The sequence below is a fragment of the Hypomesus nipponensis genome, chromosome 2, assembly GCF_054491055.1.
Source record: "Hypomesus nipponensis isolate SF chromosome 2, ASM5449105v1, whole genome shotgun sequence".
NCBI classification, from domain to species: Eukaryota; Metazoa; Chordata; class Actinopteri; order Osmeriformes; family Osmeridae; genus Hypomesus; species Hypomesus nipponensis.
In genome coordinates this window covers 19,891,603-19,911,482 of record NC_140362.1, presented here as the reverse complement: position 1 = coordinate 19,911,482, position 19,880 = coordinate 19,891,603, and the positions used below count along the sequence as shown (strand labels likewise).

The window sequence follows — 19,880 nt, the reverse complement described above, 5'->3', positions numbered from 1 at the left end:
CAATAACATACAAAAAGACTTTGTAGTATGGTTGGGCAATGGTTTCTGTGCAAATTGGTATTTCTTCTTAGTCATCATGTGGCGAGAAGACACCTGTGTGTCATATATGAAGTAAGGAAGTAAAGGATATTACAATGACATTACCTTATTGTAAATAGTTATAAAAATCACAGTTTGACTTGAAGTTGCTGCAAACCCCACAAACATCATACTGTGTACTGAAGTCGTCCTAACCCATCCAATAAGGATGACATTCCATGCCGACAAGCTGTTTAAATTCTGACTTGATACTTTCAACAATGACAAAGTCTTACAACCACAGAAAAGTCTTTAGTGAGTGTCTGTGTGTGTGTGTGTGTGTGTGTCTGTGTGTGTCTGTGTGTGTGTGTGTGTGTGTGTGTACGAGTGTAAAGCAGTCACACAGGTTTCCTGTACTTGCTTGATATTGGAAATATTGAAGATGAAAATTCCTCATTATGTCTATATATATCAAATATATATCATAAAATGTTACACATTTATTGTATATACATGCAGCAGCTATTTCAGATAAGCTGAAGGTTGTGTTTTCAAAAGTATTGCTGTGTCACGTGCTGGTAGTTAATCAGTGTCTTTTTAATTCCGAATAGGCCACTCATTCATCAGTTCACTCGTTGTGCCATACGTAGGCACCTTCAAGGGTACGTAAAGAACCCATCAGATTTACAGTAAAGCATAACTAACACGACCACGAACACACCCCAGTGTGTCAACCCAAAACACAGTTAAAAGTGGACCAGGGCATAACAGGGCTTGGAAGGGTGTGCTGCTGTGTGTCAGTGCTGACGACAAGCTATATTTGAATCCTTTGAGCCATAGAGTGTGATCTTGAACAAATATTTGCTGATTTAAAAAGGAGTGTGGCTGCGGTATTGACATCATACAGCTCATTTCTCATTAGGTAACATGGAGTATCCTGTGCTGTGTCTCCTGCTGTTTCTCACCACCAGTAAAGGTAATTCTGAATCACTGACAAAAACTTTTAGAGATTAGTTTTCCATTAGGTGAGAGATCAGTGATGAGATTGATTATGTTTGATGTACTTTTTAAATTTCAATCACGTCCAACAGGTGAAAGATCATGCATACATACATTTGTTTGTAAATAAAATGTTTGTTTAAAGTAAAATATACATGTTTAAATATACGGTAGACATAACCAACCTAGATTGAGATTTTATCAAATGTATAATTTAACCAAATCAGTTCAGAGTTTTTGCAATCAAAGCCTAATGACACCTTATCCTCTCAGATGTTAGTGGTCAGACGATACTCGCGTCTCCCAATCCTGCAGCTGTGAACAGCAATGTCACACTGCAGGTGTACCCAGAGACGTCCTTCGAATATGGGACGTGGGCTCATGGAACAACAATTGTCCAGTGGTCCCCCGTTGGTTCCTTTGTTTATCCTACATGGGCACGCCGGATCACCTTCAACTCAACCTCTTTGGCTCTGTCCATAAGATCAGTCCAGGTGGCAGATTCAGGACTATATTTGATGGAAGGGCCATCCATAAAACTCAATGTGACTCTGTCGGTCCAAGGTAAGACGTTCAGTTGGTTTACATGTCTGTCTGCCCGCCTGTCTGTCTTTCTTTCTGCCTTGCCTTCTGAATGCCTGCCTGTCTGCCTGCCTGCCTGCCTGCCTGCCTGCCTGCCTGCCTGCCTGCCTGCCTGCCTGCCTGCCTATCTATCTATCTATATGTCTGTGTGTATGTCAGTCTGCCTGCCTGTTTGTCTGTGTTTCTGTCTCTCTATCTTTATGTAAATCTAGTTTTTCTTGACTTTCTTGTCAACTTTTGCACTAACAAAATGCACACATGCTCATTTATTACTTAAATTCTCTCTCACACACACGCGCACAAACACAGACTTTTGTGTATGTATTTCATCTCAACTGACGAAGGAATTTGAATTAGAAAAGATTGCATTTACACATGCAACTGATATCATTGTGAAGCTGTCTTTGCCATATTTGTTCAGTCATAAATGAAGGTTATTTTAGGGATTATCAAGATCTACGGCAAGGTTTTACGAAAGCTCAACAGTAAACAGGTCATAATGTATGGTTCTGTCCAAAGCAGAAAAAAGACAGAAGACAAGAACATTTCTACGTCTTTTAAGAAAAAAGATGGAACCTGTGTGGGTATATGTGACAATGACCTCTGCTCTCTTCTCCTCACAGAGCCCATTTCAAACGCCACCCTGAGGGCCGATGCCACCGACCTGGTGGAGCTAAATGACACAGCAGTTTTCACTTGCTCTGTCACCACTGGCTCCTCCCTCTCCTACCTCTGGCTTAATGGCAGCTCTGAGGTCACGGCCAGTCTGGTTCGGCTGACCAATGGCGGTTCCACTCTCAGCATCCCTATGGTAACCCGCTATGACACGGGGCCGTTCAGGTGCAACGTCTCCAATGGCATCAGTCACGACATGACCAGACAGTCTATAAGTCTGAACATTAGCTGTAAGTTGTCATGCACTGAGAATCTTCCAAATGAATGCAAGTTAACGTGTGTCCCTTCATGGTGCTGTGTCTGGTGATACCCCATGACAGTGTGCTTCTATGTACTCGTTTTTTTTCTACGGACACAGTGACTGTTACGAGCATATTGCCAAAAGTGCCTTGTGTGTAGTGTTAACCCCATGACAGAAACATTATGAATCAACTTGTGTTGACTTGACATGGATGGTTGGCAAAGTGTTCTCTGCCTTAAACCATCATTAAGAGACGGTGCGGGTAATGTGCTAGTTTGTGTTTACTCAATTGTTTGATCACCATGACGATGCCAACCGTTTCTCTTCCAAGATGGCCCAAGTAACCCTACCATAACAACCAACCCCAAGATGGCTGCTTACATTGTGGGTTCCGACATCACTCTGTCATGCTCCGCCCAGTCCAACCCCAATGCAACCTATCAGTGGAGCTTTGAGGGGCAGCCGTTAAACCAGTCAGGCACACGGCTGCTTTTGGGAAACAGCAAACAGTCCCAAACAGGAAATTACATGTGCTCAGCCCAAAACAGTGTCACTCGGAGGTCAGCCAGTGTGACGACCATGATCAGGATTGTGGGTAAGGATGTTTTTACGCCAGAATTAGGCACGGGAGCCATTTTGAAATTGTTTGGATATTTGTTTCTTTTTTTTATTCTCTCTGTTATATCACTCTTCTGCCACATCTCGATTCATAAAAAAATGAAAACAAAGCTAACAAACAGCCATGTCGTTTCTTTTTCTACTCAGAGCCAATATCAGCAGTTACGGTGAACAGCGCTGGCAAACAACCGATTCAGAACCAGTCGTTTACTCTGAGTTGCAATGTGTCTGGCCCTGCGGACTACATACACTGGATGAAGAACAATCAGATGATCTCTGCTGACAGCGTCTTCTCTGTAGTCAACAAAACACTGACCATCAACCTAGTCCAGCGCTCAGACAATGGCAACTATTCATGTGAGGCCTTCAATGCAGTGAGCAACAAGACAAGCAATCCATACAGTCTGCTGGTGAACTGTGAGTAATGAAATTCCCATGTTTTATTTCTGGTTTACCAAAAGAAAAAAAAAACTACAACTAAAAACTGTAAATTGTTTTCTACAGTTGGACCAGAAATGCCAGTTACCACTGGGAAGGCCTTAGCCTTGACGGGCCAAAATGTGACCCTCACCTGTTCAGCCTCCTCTCAGCCCCCCAGCACCTACACCTGGTGGTTCAATGGCTCCCAGGTGGCCACTGGCTCAGTCTATGAGGCTGGTCCCCTGACCTCACACAATAATGGAGAGTTCACCTGTGTGGCCTTCAACATCATCACAAACAAGAACAGCACTGCCTCTCAGAAGCTCACCGTGATTGGTGAGTGGGATAAGACGACGACTTCCCATTTCAAAATAGTTTACGACTCGCTTATGTACCCCGTTGATTTCCCCTATGATCCTAACCCGTTCTCTCCGTGCAGAGCCGGTTACCATGGCCACGGTGAAAGTACTGGGAGCTCAGCCAATAGCGAACCACACGTTCAACCTGACCTGTGAAACGACAGGGAGTGTTTACTCTGTGCACTGGATGAGGGACCAACTGCCTTTCTACCCCGACAGCAGAAGGGTCTTCTCCACGGACAACAGCACTCTCACATTCAGCCCCGTCCTTCTCTCTGACAATGGACACTATCAGTGTTCCGCGACAAACCCTCTGAGCCAAATGAAGAGCGGCAACTACACACTCAAGGTCAACTGTGAGTACCGCTGATCAATGAAAGAACAGAATTGGTTTAGATGCTTACAGTTAATGACGTGAGTTGCGATGGAATACATTTAGATACGTTTCTAAGCCTGAACGTCCTTACTGACTGTCTGAAGGAAGTTGAACACTTTACCTGATGATTGTGCTGATGAATGGATCATCGTGTGGTCTTTGTGAGAATCATCATAATGGTGATTGATCTCCTGTTACCGGCATCAGGTCAATACTGTAGTGATCCTGTCTAATAATCAGCTTTATGTTTCAGATGGGCCAGATACTCCTGTCGTTATGGGCCCATGGTTGGCCGTGATGGGCCAAAATGTGACCCTCACCTGTTCAGCCTCCTCTCAGCCCCCCAGCACCTACACCTGGTGGTTCAATGGCTCCCAAGTGGCTACTGGCTCAGTCTATGAGTCTGGCCCGCTGACCTCACACAATAATGGAGAGTTCACCTGTATCGCCTTCAACATCATCACAAACAAGAACAGCACTGCCTCTCGCATGCTCACTGTCATCCGTGAGTGTGATTTCGTGCCACTTCGTTGATTGTTCTTGGTTTTCTAATTTCAGCTACGTTTAGTAGATGCCAGATGTGTGGTTAATCTTGTTCCGTACGAACGTATCGGTTGGCTTAAGACCTTCATTGTGCATTCAGCATTTGCTTGAAAACTTGGCATGCTTTCCCAAAACAACCATTCAACTCTCACAACGTGTTGAACTTTTGCAGTCGCGTTGAAAAAGCTCATCGATGGATACCGTTCCTTTGTTCTCCCATTACAGCTCCCATCACACAAGTGCAGATCCACACATCCCTGAAGTCACCCGTTGAGGGTCAGTCATACACCATGAACTGTAATGTGACAGGACCAGTCGACCACGTCTATTGGTGGAAGGATGGCCTGCTCATGTCTTCCAACAACAGAACTAACTTTGCTGTGGACAACCAAACAGTAATCATTAACCCAATCCAGCACTCAGACATGGGTGACTACAAATGCCAAGCCATGAATGCAGTAAGCAACATGACCAGCAATGCATACAGCCTTGTGGTAAACTGTGAGTACAGTTTTTTTCAATGTGGAGACAATAAAATGTTGTACAGTTTAGCTCCATCAAGTCCTTCCCTTAAAAATTCCCAACATTTTACACCCACCAATTGCTAAAAGATTAACCATTTTGGTTAGATGTTTGCCATTTTCTGAACCGGTTTCTCCCTGACAGATGGACCAGAGATACCAACGTTGTTTGGACCATGGTTAGCCGCATCAGGTGCGAATGTGACCCTCACCTGCTCAGCCTCCTCTCAGCCCCCCAGCACCTACACCTGGTGGTTCAATGGATCCCAGGTGGCTACTGGCTCAGTCTATGAGTCTGGCCCGCTGACCTTACACAATAATGGAGAGTTCACCTGTATGGCCTTCAACAACATCACAAACAAGAGCAGCACAGCCTCTCACAGGCTCACTGTCATCCGTGAGTATTACGTATTTCATGTCAGCAGTAGAAATCAGGCTTCTTTCCACTAAATAGTTAATAGTTGCATCATTTGTCAGACGGTTAATATGCAAGTAACCTAGATACAGTTCCAATGATGTCTTGTTAACAAGTAAATAGTCTAGCTTTTTTCTCTATGGCTTTTTGGTAAATGAGATAAAAAGTAATTGTTACTAAGTATTTACCTAGGTAGCAATACATCACCAAGCAGTGCCATGAAGCAATACCAATATTTGTTCTCTTTCTCATAGATCCAATAACATTCTCAACCATAAGCGACGGAGGAAAACCAGCCATACTGAATGAGTCCTTCTCCATGACCTGCAGTGTGGATGGAGAATCCCCCTCAATCCACTGGATGAAGGATGGCTCGTACCTCCAACCTGACCACTGGACCGTTTTCTCCATGGACAACAGGACAGTCACCTTCACAACCGTCCAGCTTTCAAACCAGGGTGTCTACACATGCAAAGCTAGCAATGCTGTGGGCAACTACACCAGTCCTGGATACAAGCTTGTCGTGAACTGTAAGTTATATCGGAAGTTACAGGCCGATACCTGTGTGTTTTAGCAGTCTCACTGTACCACCATGTGCTTTGAGGTAGCTCTTTCATTCATACAAGGGTCATGACACATTTTTATTCGATTTTATGTAACAGATGGACCTGAGAAGCCCATGATTCACGGACCAACTGTCAGTGAGTTGGGGGCTAATGTGACCCTCACCTGTTCAGCCTCCTCTCAGCCCCCCAGCACCTACACCTGGTGGTTCAATGGCTCCCAGGTGGCCACTGGCTCAGTCTATGAGTCTGGCACCCTGACCTCACACAATAATGGAGAGTTCACCTGTATGGCTCTCAACAACATCACAAACAAGAACAGCACTGCCTCTCAGAAACTCACTGTTATCGGTAAGTGTAATTGATCAAACATGCATAGATAATCTCAAAAGCATTTCTTTGATCCACTGTTTTCATGACCTATAGGCAAGAAGGCTAGAAAACATAGGCACACTACAGTATGTTCCCTACGATATTGTTCATCAAGCACTGATTCTACATTGCAATTAATATCAGAACGTGTTGAATCTGTCACTGTACGGAAGGAACCGCGTTGACACTTTGCCTGACACTATCCCTACACTCCACAGCGGGCATCACATCAATAACAGTCAAACCCAACACAGCGCCAATAAACCTCAAACAACTAACAGTTACATGTGAAGTCAACGGGTCCTACAGCGCCCTCTACTGGATGAAGAACAGCATCTCACTTAACGGCTCCACAAACTCATCTCTCCACATCCTCAACAACACTCTGCACTTCAATCCTGTGACGCTCTCTGACAATGGAACCTATCAGTGTGTGGCTACCAACCTTGCTGGTAATCATACCAGTCCACCATACCACCTAAAGGTCAACTGTAAGTACTATTTATGGCCTTGTGTACCATGAGTTATAAAACACTCTTCACTATTTACAAATCCCTACACATTAATCATGATCAAACAGCATAATTCAATGATATTCATTCATTAAATTATGACGGAGGAATGCATTAAGCCTTCTACAGTGCCCTGTTACGGTCACACTAATTTACATTTACATTTAGTCATTTCAGCAGACGCTCTTATCCAGAGCGACTTACAGTAAGTACAGGGACGTTCCCCCGAGGCAAGTAGGGTGAAGTACCTTGCCCAAGGACATAACATAATTTGCACAGCCAGGAATCAAACCAGCAACCTTCTGATTACTGGCCCGATTCCCTAACCGCTCAGCCACCTGACTCCCCTTTTGTCCTCTATTTTGGATGCTTCCATGCATGCACACACCTGCCTGTAGTAGCTAACCTGACCATGTGAATCCAGACCATCAAGTGTCCAGGACAGTGTATTATAACTCTTCTATAATCCCTTTCTGCACAGATGGCCCTCTGGATATATCGATCAGTGGGCCTGACTCTGCTGTGATTGGCTCAGGCGTCAAAGTCACTCTGAAGTGCTCTGCCGATTCCTGGCCAACCAGCCAATACAATTGGTTGTTCAACCAGAAGTCATTGTCGAAAAACAACCCAATACTGGATGTACCAGTCCTGACTGAAAATGCAGGGCAATACACGTGCAATGCCATCAACTCTGTGACCAACATCACCATGTCCAAGATTCACAAATTAAACATCACTGGTAAGTGGGTTGAGGAGGTTCAATGGAAATGAAATCATACTGATTGTTATGTCAGTGGATTTGGATGTTAACTGTATGTTGTGTTAACAGTTAATTGTAAAAATGTTTTATGTGTTTCATTGGTTGTGCTTGTCAAAGGATGAAACGGAGATCATTTTCTAAAGTAAAACATTCTCCACCTTCTCCTTCCTTTCTCCTCTGCCTAGTCTCTCCTTCAGGAAACTCGGTTGTCCCACTCCCCTCCGGCGCTGGTTTGATGCTGACGGTTCTGGTCGCTCTCTTTGTCCCTGTGGTCAATGACCTGTGGTCCCACTGAGACCCTCAGTGTAGGTCTGTTCATATTGCTTAGACCCATCCTTTGGGAATGTTTGTAGGCAAGGGAACAAAAGGCAGGGGAGCAGAGTGTAAGGTGACATAGGAAGAAAGATGTGCAAACTCAAGTGTTCTGTTATAATCTCTGTGCACAAATCCTAAAGTGATGCCATCACGGGTTAAAGGGGCCTTGTCTCTGTCTTTGTTTTATACTCAGCAACATACCTTTTAATGTACGATCCAATTTTGTGTTTACGTCAAATGAATCTAGGCTACCGATCTAATTAAAATCTTTTGTTTTTGCCGTTCTAGGTTACTTCTACAAAATACATGCATTAACAGTTAACAAAAACTTGCAATATGTACATATCACGTTTAAATTCTTGTGAAAGAGTTTATATTTCCCTTCTGTGATTTATTTTCTTAAATAAAAATTTGTGTCTAAAAGTTTTTATTTTATTTTTACCAGTAGTCAGGGTGCAATATTGGTTACATTCCTTGTGGTCAAATTGCAAATATTGTAATAAACCTTGCTTCCGCTATGGAGTGTAAACACAGCTGAACAAAGGAGAGGGAACGCTCGGGGTACAGCAAGGTTACTTTATTAGAATTCATAAAGTAAGGTACAGCATTGAGCCAGACACACAGATCTTCCGGCACACAAGTTAAAGCACCCGCACATAGAAACCCCCACCGGGCACTTGGACAGCCCCTCTTATATAAACACCCCCACGGGGCACGGCGCACGTGTCAAACACTACAACAACCCCACGCTCAGATGCCCTTGGGCACAGCATGCAATGGCCACGGCAGCCTACTATCACGCCCACTCAACACAATTGACAAATGAAGGGATTTGATATTAAAATATTGCATTTACACATCCCAGTGCTAAATGATATCATTGTGAAGCTGTATTTGACATATTTGCTCAGTCATAAATGATAGGAGCCTGGGATAGGAGTTTATGCTAAGTTCAACAACCTGGCCATACCGTACATTGCTGTAATTACGGTTACCAAGAGCTACGGCAAAGTTTTACGGAAGCTCAACCCAAACAGGTTGAGCGGTTGGCGCGGTTGGCGCCCTCTGCTGGTGGTGCGGGATAGTTAATTAATGGATGTACCAGGGAAAATGCCGCCCCCTCTTCATACCGCCCAAGGCGGCTGCCTATGTCGCCTATAGGAAGAACCGGCCCTGGGTCATAGTGTAGGCTATACCAATACCAAGACCACTTGTTTGATAGACCTCCACCTCCTCACTCTATCCACTGTCCTCCCTTAACTTCCCTTCCACTGATCTGTAGAAGACTGGATTGGCATTTTCAATACAATCATAACTGAGCCAAATTCACAAACCAGTGAACAAAGATGGTGTAGTTTCGTTCATATTGCTTAGTTAGACCAGTGGCGATTTCCTGCAAGGGAAGCTCAGCTTCCCATATCATAAAAAAAAAAAAAAGGTCAAATATTTACTATTGTGTTAACATTTTAAACGTGTTAGAACACGTTCATATCGAAGACGAGTTTGTTCAGAATCAGCTACATATATTAGCTGGTCGACTGACTTCCTTCTCATACATTCCGTAGCGCCACTAGACCCATCCTTTGGGAATGTTTGTAGGAAAAGAGAATAAAAGGCAGGGGAGCAGCGTGTGAGGTGAAATAGGAAGAAAGATGAGCAAACTAAAGTGTTCTGTTATACTCTCTGTGCACAAATTCTGAAGTGATGCCATCACGGGTTAAAGGGGCCTTGCCTTGGTCTTTTGCTAGTTTCCTCAAGGATCACAATGACTCTTGCTTAGATACTTGTTGCTCTTGTTTGTTAGTGGCAACTGATTTAAACTGTTGTATTCGCTGCAAAATACTCTATTTTAGTTCATCTTATTTGTATTTTACTGCTGCTGCTTTTTCTACAGGTACACTTGCACTTAGAGATTCATGTTGTTTAAATTGTAACTTGCTTAACTACATGTTCTTATGGTTCTTCCCTTTGGCACTTAATTTTTGGTTGTTAACAATTTGTGTTTCTTGTTTTGGCTACCTGCAATGCTTTGGGGCTATCTTGTTGTTATTATCAGTAACCTATGCACTTTGTAAAGCTCTTGGAAGTCGCTTTGGATAAAAGCGTCTGCTAAATGAATAAATGTAAATGTATTTGTTTTATATTCAGTGACATCATTCAGTGACATCAGTGAGTTTAATGTACGATCCATCCATCATTTTGTGTTTACGTCAAATGAATACCGATCTAATTAAAATATTTTATGTTCGCCTTTCTAGGCTACTTTTACAAAATTCATGCATTAACAGTTAACAAAAACTTGATGATCATGTACAAATTCTTTGTTTAAATTCTTGTAAAAGACAGTTTATATTTCCCTTCTGTGATGTATATTCTTAAATAAAGTTTTATGTCTAAAAGTTTTTCATTTATTTTTACCTGTAGTCTAGGTCAGGTTGCGATATTGGTTACATTCCTTGTGGTCAAACTGTGAAAAGATTTTCTGACATTAGCCAATGCTGCCTTACAGGACAAATACATATATGTCTTTTATATGAATCGCAAAGATGATTTATTTTCTATAAGTTTATTTGTAACAAGTATGTACGTATTTATGAAAGTATGTGGTAATACACCGGCCTATATTCTGTATATTTGTAAATGGGACATGATCCTTTTAAATTGAATATATGATACAAAATTGTGGTTACGCAGGCATTGTTTATGAAAGTGAATTTCCTTAAATGGGAGTGGTGGATTTTCCTTTGTCTTTCTTTTGTTTCTTCAATAGGTCTTCAGATTCTGGAATCAATGCAATTGCAGCAACTTTATAATCATGGGAATCCCAAGAGAAGAAGCGGAACACAGTATTACAAAGGGACGCTTTTAGGAAAGCTAATTTGCTTCAACAAAAACCTTGGAGATCATAAGACCGTGAAACATTATAATATTAGTATAGTTTTACGGCAGTCCACAGATCTATGGAAGCAAATCAGTGACATGTTTTGAATTTTGAAAAGGCATTGAATACTTGGTCCTTGTTGGGAGATATTAAGACTTTATCACCTAAACAAGCTAAAGTATTAATGAGCAAAAAACTCTTTGTAGATATTTTAGATGTGCCAACACCAGTAGTGATAAAGAATGCCATAAGTGTTTTACGCTTCTTAGGAGTATTTTGCGTTCTTGCTCATGCTGAACCCACAGGTTTGAGGGAATTGAACTGAACACACTGAAGTTATGTAGCTACCCTATGGATAAGTCTCTCCCAGGCAAAATTTTCTTTTTTTTAGCTGTTGTTTGTGTTGAACAAAGGGTTTATTTTCAAAAAACAGGAAACAGACAGGGTACTCATGCTGATCATGGGTAAGGACAAGACAAAGACTGGACACAAAACAGGAACCTAAATACACAGAACCAAACAAGACACATGTGAACACAATGAGACTAACAAGACTGAAACCACTGAACGAGACACAGGTGAAGACAATGACAGACACAAGGAAACACTAGGACACTAGGGAAAAACCCAAAACGGGGACACGATTGTGGCCGGGACAGTTCAACCTTCTCAAGGGACGTCAACGGATGTCCCACAAGGCAGGGTGGGGGGTCGGGGCAGGGTAGGGGGATGGCCCGGAGGCAGGGCAGAGGGTCGGGGCAGGGTAGGGGGGATGGCCCGGAGGCAGGGCAGAGGGTCGGGGCAGGTCCAGGGGGGATGGCCCGGAGGCAGGGCAGAGGGTCGGGGCAGGTCCAGGGGGGATGGCCCGGAGGCAGGGCAGAGGGTCGGGGCAGGTCCAGGGGGGATGGCCCGGAGGCAGGGCAGAGGGTCGGGGCAGGTCCAGGGGGGGCGGCGGTCGCCTGCAGCCTGCTGTCGGAGCCGCCAGAGCTGCATGAAATCGAACACAGCTAATGACAGACACAGGGAAACACTAGGGAAGGGCAAAACCGAAACAGCTGTGGCCGTGACACAAATAGTCATCTAATGTTAGCATACATGTATCGCCTTTAGCCTATTAGAAGAAGATGGATTCCTGGTGGAATCTTTTATTTGCCATTTTTGTCACACATGCATAGTGACAAGAAATCATGCCCATATAACCCACAAGAGACACAGAAATGTTTTGTTGAGTTTATTGTGCAAAACACTTTCGTGCACAAAGCCCTCACCTCAACCCTCAAAGCAGCATATATTCTTGAAAGAACACGATAACATACTAACTTACCTTGTAGTTTGGTTGGGCAATGGTTTTTGTGCAAATTGTTATTTCTTCTTACATTCATTTACATTCAGTCATTTAGCAGACGCTCTTATCCAGAGCGACTTACTGTAAGTACCTCTTAGTCATCATGTGGTGAGAAGAGACCTGTGTGTCATATGCACCTGTATGATCTTCTGTGTACTGAAGTAAGGAAGTAAAGGATATTACAATGACATTACCTTACTGTAAAAATCAAAATTTTGGTTGAAGTTGCTGCAAGCCCCACAAACATCATACTGTGTACTGAAGTTGTCCTAACCTCCAAACCAAAAAGGATGACATTCCATGCTGACAAGCTGTTTAAAAAACATAACAAACACAGCCCAACCCAAACACCATTCAAAACAGACCAGGGCATAACAGGGCTTGGAAGGGTGTGTTGCTGTGTGTCAGTGCTGACGACAAGCTATATTTGAATCCTTTGAGCCATAAACTGTATGATCTTGAATAAATATTTGCTGATTGAAAAAGGATTGTGGCTACGATACTGAAATCATACCGCTCACTTTTCATTAGGTAACATGGAGTATCCTGTGCTGTGTCTCCTGCTGTTTCTCACCACCAGTAAAGGTAATTCTGAATCACTGACAAAAACTTTTACAGATTAATTTTCCATTAGGTGAGAGATCAGTGATGAGATTGATTATGTTTGATGTACTTTTTAAATTTCAATGTCTAACAGGTGAAAGATCATGCATACATACATTTGTTTGTAAATAAAATGTTTGTTTAAAGGAAAAAATACAAGTTTAAATATATACAGTAGACATAACCAACCTAGATTAATATTTTATCAAATGTATCATTTAACCAAATAGGTTATTGCAATCAAAGCCTAATGACACCTTATCCTCTCAGATGTTAGTGGTCAGACGATAGTCGCGTCTCTGAATCATGCAGCTGTGAACAGCGATGTCACACTGCAGGTGTACCCAGAGACATCCATCCCAGGAGGGATGTGGTTTCATGGATCAACATTCATCATGCAGTGGTGCCCCATAGGTTCCTTTCCTAATCCTACATGGGCAAGCCGGATTACCTTCAACTCAACCCTTTTGGCTCTGTCCATAAGATCTCTCCAGGTGGCAGATTCAGGACTATATTTGATGCAAGGGCCATCCATAGAACTGAATGTGATTTTGTCGGTCCAAGGTAAGACGTTCAGTTGGCCTACATGTCTGTCTGCCCGCCTGTCTGTCTTTCTTTCTTTCTGCCTAGCCTTCTGAATGCCCATTTGTCTGCCTGTTAGTCTGTGTTTCCATGCCGGTGCTAACTGATATCATAGTAAAGCGGGAGTCAGATGGCTGAATGGTGAGGGAGTTGGGTTGGTAATAAGAAGGTTGCTGGTTCGATTCCCCGCAATGCAAAATGATGTTGCAAGGCACTTCACCCTACTTTCCTCGGGGCAATGTCCCTGTACTTACTGTAAGTCGCTCTGGATAAGAGTGTCATGTAAATGTGAAGCTATATTTGCCATGTTTATATTTGTCATAAATGAAGGGTAGGCCTGGGATAGGAGTTTATACAAAGTTCAACAACCTGGCCATACCATACTTTTCCGAGCACTTGCCGTAGTTACGGTTACCAAGATCTATGTTTTACGGAAGTTCAACCCTAAACAGGTCATAGTGTATGTATCTGTCCAAAGCAGAAAGAAAATATATTTTTATACGTCTTCAAGAAAAAGGATGGAACCTGTGTGGCATGTGACAATGTGAACCATGTGACAATGACCTCTGCTCTCTTCTCCTCACAGAGCCCATTTCAAACACCACCCTGAGGGCCGATGCCACCGACCTGGTGGAGCTAAATGACACAGCAGTTTTCACTTGCTCTGTCACCACTGGCTCCTCCCTCTCCTACTTCTGGCTTAATGGCAGCTCTGAGGTCAATGCCAGTTTGGTTCGGCTGACCAATGGCGGTTCCACTCTCAGCATCCCTACGGTAACCCGCTATGACACGGGGCCGTTCAGGTGCAACGTCTCCAATGGCATCAGTCACGACATGGCCAGACAGTCTATAAGTCTGAACATTAGCTGTAAGTTGTCATGCACTGAGAATCTTCCAAATGAATGCAAGTTAACGTGTGTCCCTTCATGGTGCTGTGTCTGGTGATACCCCATGACAGTGTGCTTCTATGTACTCGTTTTTTTTCTACGGACACAGTGACTATTACGAGCATATTGCCAAAAGTGCCTTGTGTGTAGTGTAAACCCCATGACAGAAACATTATGAATGAACCTGTGTTGACTTGGCAGGGATGGTTGGCAAAGTGTTCTCTGGCTTGAACAATCAAGAGAGAAGGTGTGGGAGAAGGTGCAGGATCCTGTTTGTGGATCAGGATCCTGCTTGTGGATTTCAGCTTTGCCTTCAACACAATAATTCCTGCCTTGCTTTAGGACAAGCTCTCCCAGCTGAACGAGCCCGACTTCACCTGCAGGTGGATCAGAGACTTCCTGTCTGACAGGAAGCAGTGCGTTAAGCTGGGAACACATGTCTCTGACTCCCGGTCCTTCAGCACCGGATCTCCTCAGGGCTGCGTCCTTTCCCCTCTGCTCTTCTCCCTGTACACCAACAGCTGCACCTCAAGCCATCCGTCTGTCAAACTTCTGAAGTTTGCGGACGACACCACCCTCATTGGGCTCATCTCTGATGGGGACGAGTCTGATTACAGGTTGGAAGCTGACAACCTGGTGACCTGGTGTAGCCAGAACAACTTAAAGCTCAATGCTCTCAAGACAGTGGAGATGGTTGTGGACTTCGGCAAGAATACAGCCCCATTCACCCCCATCAACCTGTGTGACTCCCCAGTCAACACTGTGGAGTCCTTCCACTTCCTGGGCACCATCCTCTCCCAGGATCTCAAGTGGGAACTGAACATCAGCTCCCTCACCAAAAACGCACAACAGAGGATTTACTTCCTACGGCAGCTGAAGAAATTCAACCTGCCAAAGACAATGATGGTGCACTTCTACACAGCTATCATTGAGTTCATCCTCACCTCCTCCATCACGTCTGGTACCCTGCTGCCACTGCCAAGGACAAGAGCAAACTGCAGCCTATCAACCACACTGCTGAAAAAGTGATCGGCTGCAATCTGCCTACCCTCGAGGACCTGCACACCTCCAGGACCCTGAGGCGAGCGAGGAAGATTGTGGCCGACCCCTCCCACCCTGGACACTCCCTGTTCCAGCTACTCCCCTCCGGCAGAAGGCTGCGGTCCATCAGGACCAAAACCTCACACCACAACAACTGTTTTTTTCCATCTGCTATTGGCCTCTTCAACAAGGCCAAGGACTCCCACTGACATTCATTCATTTATTGAACTATTATAAGTCCATCTAATGGCAATTACACTATGCATAAGCCACCTTATCTCAGTATCTGATTGTACTGTCGACCACTCATGCTGCTCATTCTTATTTTTATTTTTATATATATTTTATATTTAAATTGATTTATTCTTAGATTGTTTAGTTCTTAGCTATAGTTAAACTTTTGTACTTTCACTTTATTTAAAATTTGTGTATGATTATTGTTGGCACTTCCCTGCCACAGTAAATTCCGTGTTTGTATAACATACATGGCAAATAAACTGAATTCTGATTCTGATTCTGTAACATGCCAGCTCGTGTTGACTCAATTGTTTGATTACCATGATGATTGATGATGATTACCATGGACAAGAGTGTCTGCTAAATGATTAAATGTAAATGTAATGTAATGCAGGTCTGTAATCATAATATATATTGGGGGACACCCCCCCCCCCCCCCACACGCACACACAATATTCAAATCTGGTCAAAATGTCCCCCCCCCCAATATATTGATATAAAAATATAAATGAAACATTAATGTGCTACGCTACAACAGGCAACCACGTTGTCCAAAATTGTCACATTAAACGTAGTGATCCTGTTTAATAATCAGCTTTATGTTTCAGATGGGCCAGATACTCCTGTCGTTATGGGCCCATGGTTGGCCGTGATGGGCCAGAATGTGACCCTCACCTGTTCAGCCTCCTCTCAGCCCCCCAGCACCTACACCTGGTGGTTCAATGGCTCCCAGGTGGCCACTGGCTCAGTCTATGAGTCTGGCCCGCTGACCTCACACAATAATGGAGAGTTCACCTGTGTGGCCTTCAACATCATCACAAACAAGAACAGCACAGCCTCTATCACCGGTCTGATTACAGGTAGGAAGCTGACAACCTGGTGACCTGATGTAGCCATAACAACGTGCTACAAAGTGTAATTGATCAAAAATGCATAGATAATCTCAAAAAAAAAAAAATAATAATAATAATAAAAATATTAATATTAATTAATATATATATTAATATATTAATATTAATAAAAACGTATCTACTTGTTTTCATGACCTATAGGCAGGAAGGCTAGAAAACATAGGCACACTACAGTATGTTCCCTACGTTATTGTTCAGCAAGCACTGTTCTACATTGCAATTAATATCAGAATACGTTGAATCTGTCACTGTACGGAAAGAACCGCGTTGACACTTTGCCTGACACTATCCCTACACTCCACAGCGGGCATCACATCAATAACAGTCAAACCCAACACAGCGCCAATAAACCTCAAACAACTAACAGTTGGGAATGTAAAATATTCTCCACCTTCTCCCTCATTTCTCCTCTGCTTGGTCTCTCTCTCAGGAAACTCGGTCGTCCCCCTCCACTCCAGCGCTGGTTTGATGCTGACGGTTCAGGTCGCTCTCTTCGTCCCTGTGGTCAATGACCTGTGGTCCCACTGAGACCCTCAGTAAGAAACAGGGAGAAACAATTCCAATACCAAGACCTCTTGTTTGATAGACCTCCACCTCCTCACTCTATCCACTGTCCTCCCTTAACTTCCCTTCCACTGATCTGTAGAAGACTGGATTGGCATTTTCAATATAATCATAACTGAGCCAAATTCACAAACCAGTGAACAAAGATGGTGTAGGTCTGTTCATATTGCTTAGACCCATCCTTTGGGAATGTTTTTAGGCAAGAGAACAAAAGGCAGGGGAGCAGAGTGTGAGGTAAAATAGAAAGAAAGATGTGCAAACTAAAGTGTTTTGTTATACTCTCTATGTTCTTAAATAAAGTTTTGTGGGTAAATGTAAATGTCTAGGTCAGGGTGCAATATTGGTTACATTCCTCGTGGGTCAAACTGTGAAAATATTTTTTTTTCACATTAGCATATGCTTCCCCTCAGGACAAACCAAAGACATCTGAATCGCAAAGATGATTTATTTTCTATAAGTTTATTACAAACAAGTATGTACGTATTTATGCAAGTATGCGGTAATACACCTCTTAGCATTAATATGGAATATATGCTGTATATTTGTAAATGGGACATGCTCCTTTTGAATGGAATATATGATACAAATACATGGTTATGAAGGCATGCTTTATGAAAGTGAATTTTCTTAAATGGGAGTGGTGGATTTGCCCTGGTCTTTCTTTTGTTTCTTCAACTGTCTTCGACAGGTCTTCAGATTCTCGAATCCATTCCTCCGGCACTTTTGAGCAACTTTGTGATTATGGGAAGCCCGAGAAAAGAAGCCGAACACAGGATTACGGACAGGAAAGCTAATTTGCTTAAATAAACATTTTTGAGATTGTAAGGCCATAAAACATTATAATTTAAGTCTTGTTTTACGGCAGTCCACCGCTCTATGGAAGCAAATCAGTGACATGTTTTGAATTTTGAAAGGCATTGAATAGGCCATTGAATAGGCCTTATAGACCTGAAATTTGAACATCACTGAATTTGTTGGTTTTGAATTCACCTCTTTAAAATTGAAATATGAATTTATTTAATTTCATTTTGAATGTATATACAATAACATGTTAAAATAAAAAATATAGTTCTCCAAGACCATGGTTACTCACAGTTTATTCTGGGCTTGTTGGAGGATTTGACATGTTCCTTGCAAAATAAATTTGCGATAACTTTCGCTCCTGTCCGTCCTGGTCACATTGAGAACACAAAATAAGGAATAATTTACCAAAGTCAATCTTCATCTGTTGTTAGAGGGTGTTCCTGGCTTCCGTGTCACTCACTGTCATAGTCACACCGTTGACTGGGTTCTCCAGAAGAACCGTTCTGCTTCACGGGTCTCCGGAACTCTCCCTCAGTAGCGGCTGCAACACAACAATCTCAACCTCAGGCAAGATAGCCTACTCCAGTTACTCTGGTATCAACGAAGCTACATAGTAACTTCAACGCTGGTATTACAGGTCATTTCCTTACAGTCTTTTGTTTGGATCATCTCCAGATTGTCCCTCTGTGGCTCTTCCAGTGTGGTTCCACCTTCACAAATACAGCAAAGGGGAGGGTACACAAAATATGTGCCATTAATAAATGTATTTATTTTGACAATGATATCAAAGGGAAACAGACATTTAAACGTATGTTTAAATTAACATAGTTAATAGTGACAGTGAAATTAGGATAATTATATACCCTTTGATACCTAAACCATAATAACAAATATTTTAAAAATACGTTAACTCTGAGTAAAACAAATATTCAATACCTTGACCTCCATCAGCGAAAATAACAAATACAAAAAAGAACAGTAACACTGGAGAAAACATAATGAATCCGTGCATGCAGTTACAATGTTCCACTTGCTCCCGGTGTTGATTATGAACCCTGCAGAAACTAGGCTACTGGATGAAATAAGTAATTTGTTCAGTCCTTTATGAAGGTTGCTGCTGGCCATGTTGATTCACAGGAGGAAACCAACCGTTAGCTGTCCTTTCTGTCTCCTGTTTGTCTGGCCAATACTGTAAACTGAAGCATGCCCTCACACATTCACACCTGCACAGTCTAAATGCGTGCAATGACTCAGGGCATTTAAGACTGGACACATGCCAACACAACATCTCATACTACTGTTGAGTGATGCTTGGAAGATGCACGGATGTGGGCCCTTTATGACAATGACCCAACATGGCATAAACTGATATGGGATAAGACATTGCAGATCTGATAGAACATCATGTTATGCCATTCTTCACTCAAGCAATGAAAGCAGACTATTAACAAGCACTATCACAGAACATTCTTCAGCGGCAGGACATCACATTTCAGTTTAATTGATGAGTTTCCAGTTACGGATGGTGGAGTTTCTGATCGCACGGAGTAGGTGGGAACGTTTCTGGCCTCAAGTCAACTTCGAGTGAAGAAAATTCCCACCTGCTCTGAGTGAGCTGTCTACACGGTTACGCTAAGATTGATTTAAACTCCTCACCTCCATGCAATACAATCCTACTAAAGGTGCACAGTCCACATCTCCTTTCATAGAAAGAAAGCACGCTCAGGTATTTTGAT

General features: G+C 42.9%; 1 protein-coding gene, 1 long non-coding RNA gene and 1 pseudogene across 2 annotated transcripts; 1 reads left to right on the top strand and 2 right to left on the bottom strand.

Moving 5' to 3' along the window:
• The first annotated feature begins 945 nt into the window (after positions 1–945).
• Positions 946–17,304, top strand: ceacam1 (CEA cell adhesion molecule 1). Its single transcript, XM_084668109.1, has 15 exons — positions 946–994; positions 1,291–1,581; positions 2,223–2,504; positions 2,847–3,110; positions 3,281–3,550; positions 3,638–3,889; positions 3,993–4,268; positions 4,542–4,793; positions 5,057–5,332; positions 5,498–5,749; positions 6,022–6,297; positions 6,430–6,681; positions 6,921–7,193; positions 7,696–7,953; positions 17,207–17,304. Exons 1-15 carry the CDS (start codon positions 946–948, stop codon positions 17,302–17,304), a joined length of 3,621 nt encoding a protein of 1,206 aa, XP_084524235.1.
• Positions 13,385–15,844, bottom strand: LOC146301432 (uncharacterized; annotated as a pseudogene).
• A 521-nt stretch (positions 17,305–17,825) lies between the features above and the next one.
• Positions 17,826–18,928, bottom strand: LOC146301430 (uncharacterized). The gene is made up of 4 exons (XR_014764120.1): positions 18,795–18,928; positions 18,605–18,685; positions 18,434–18,511; positions 17,826–18,071 (listed from the first exon to the last, which is right to left on the bottom strand). It is a non-coding gene; the product is annotated as an uncharacterized LOC146301430 (long non-coding RNA).
• Between the last annotated feature and the right edge of the window lie 952 nt (positions 18,929–19,880).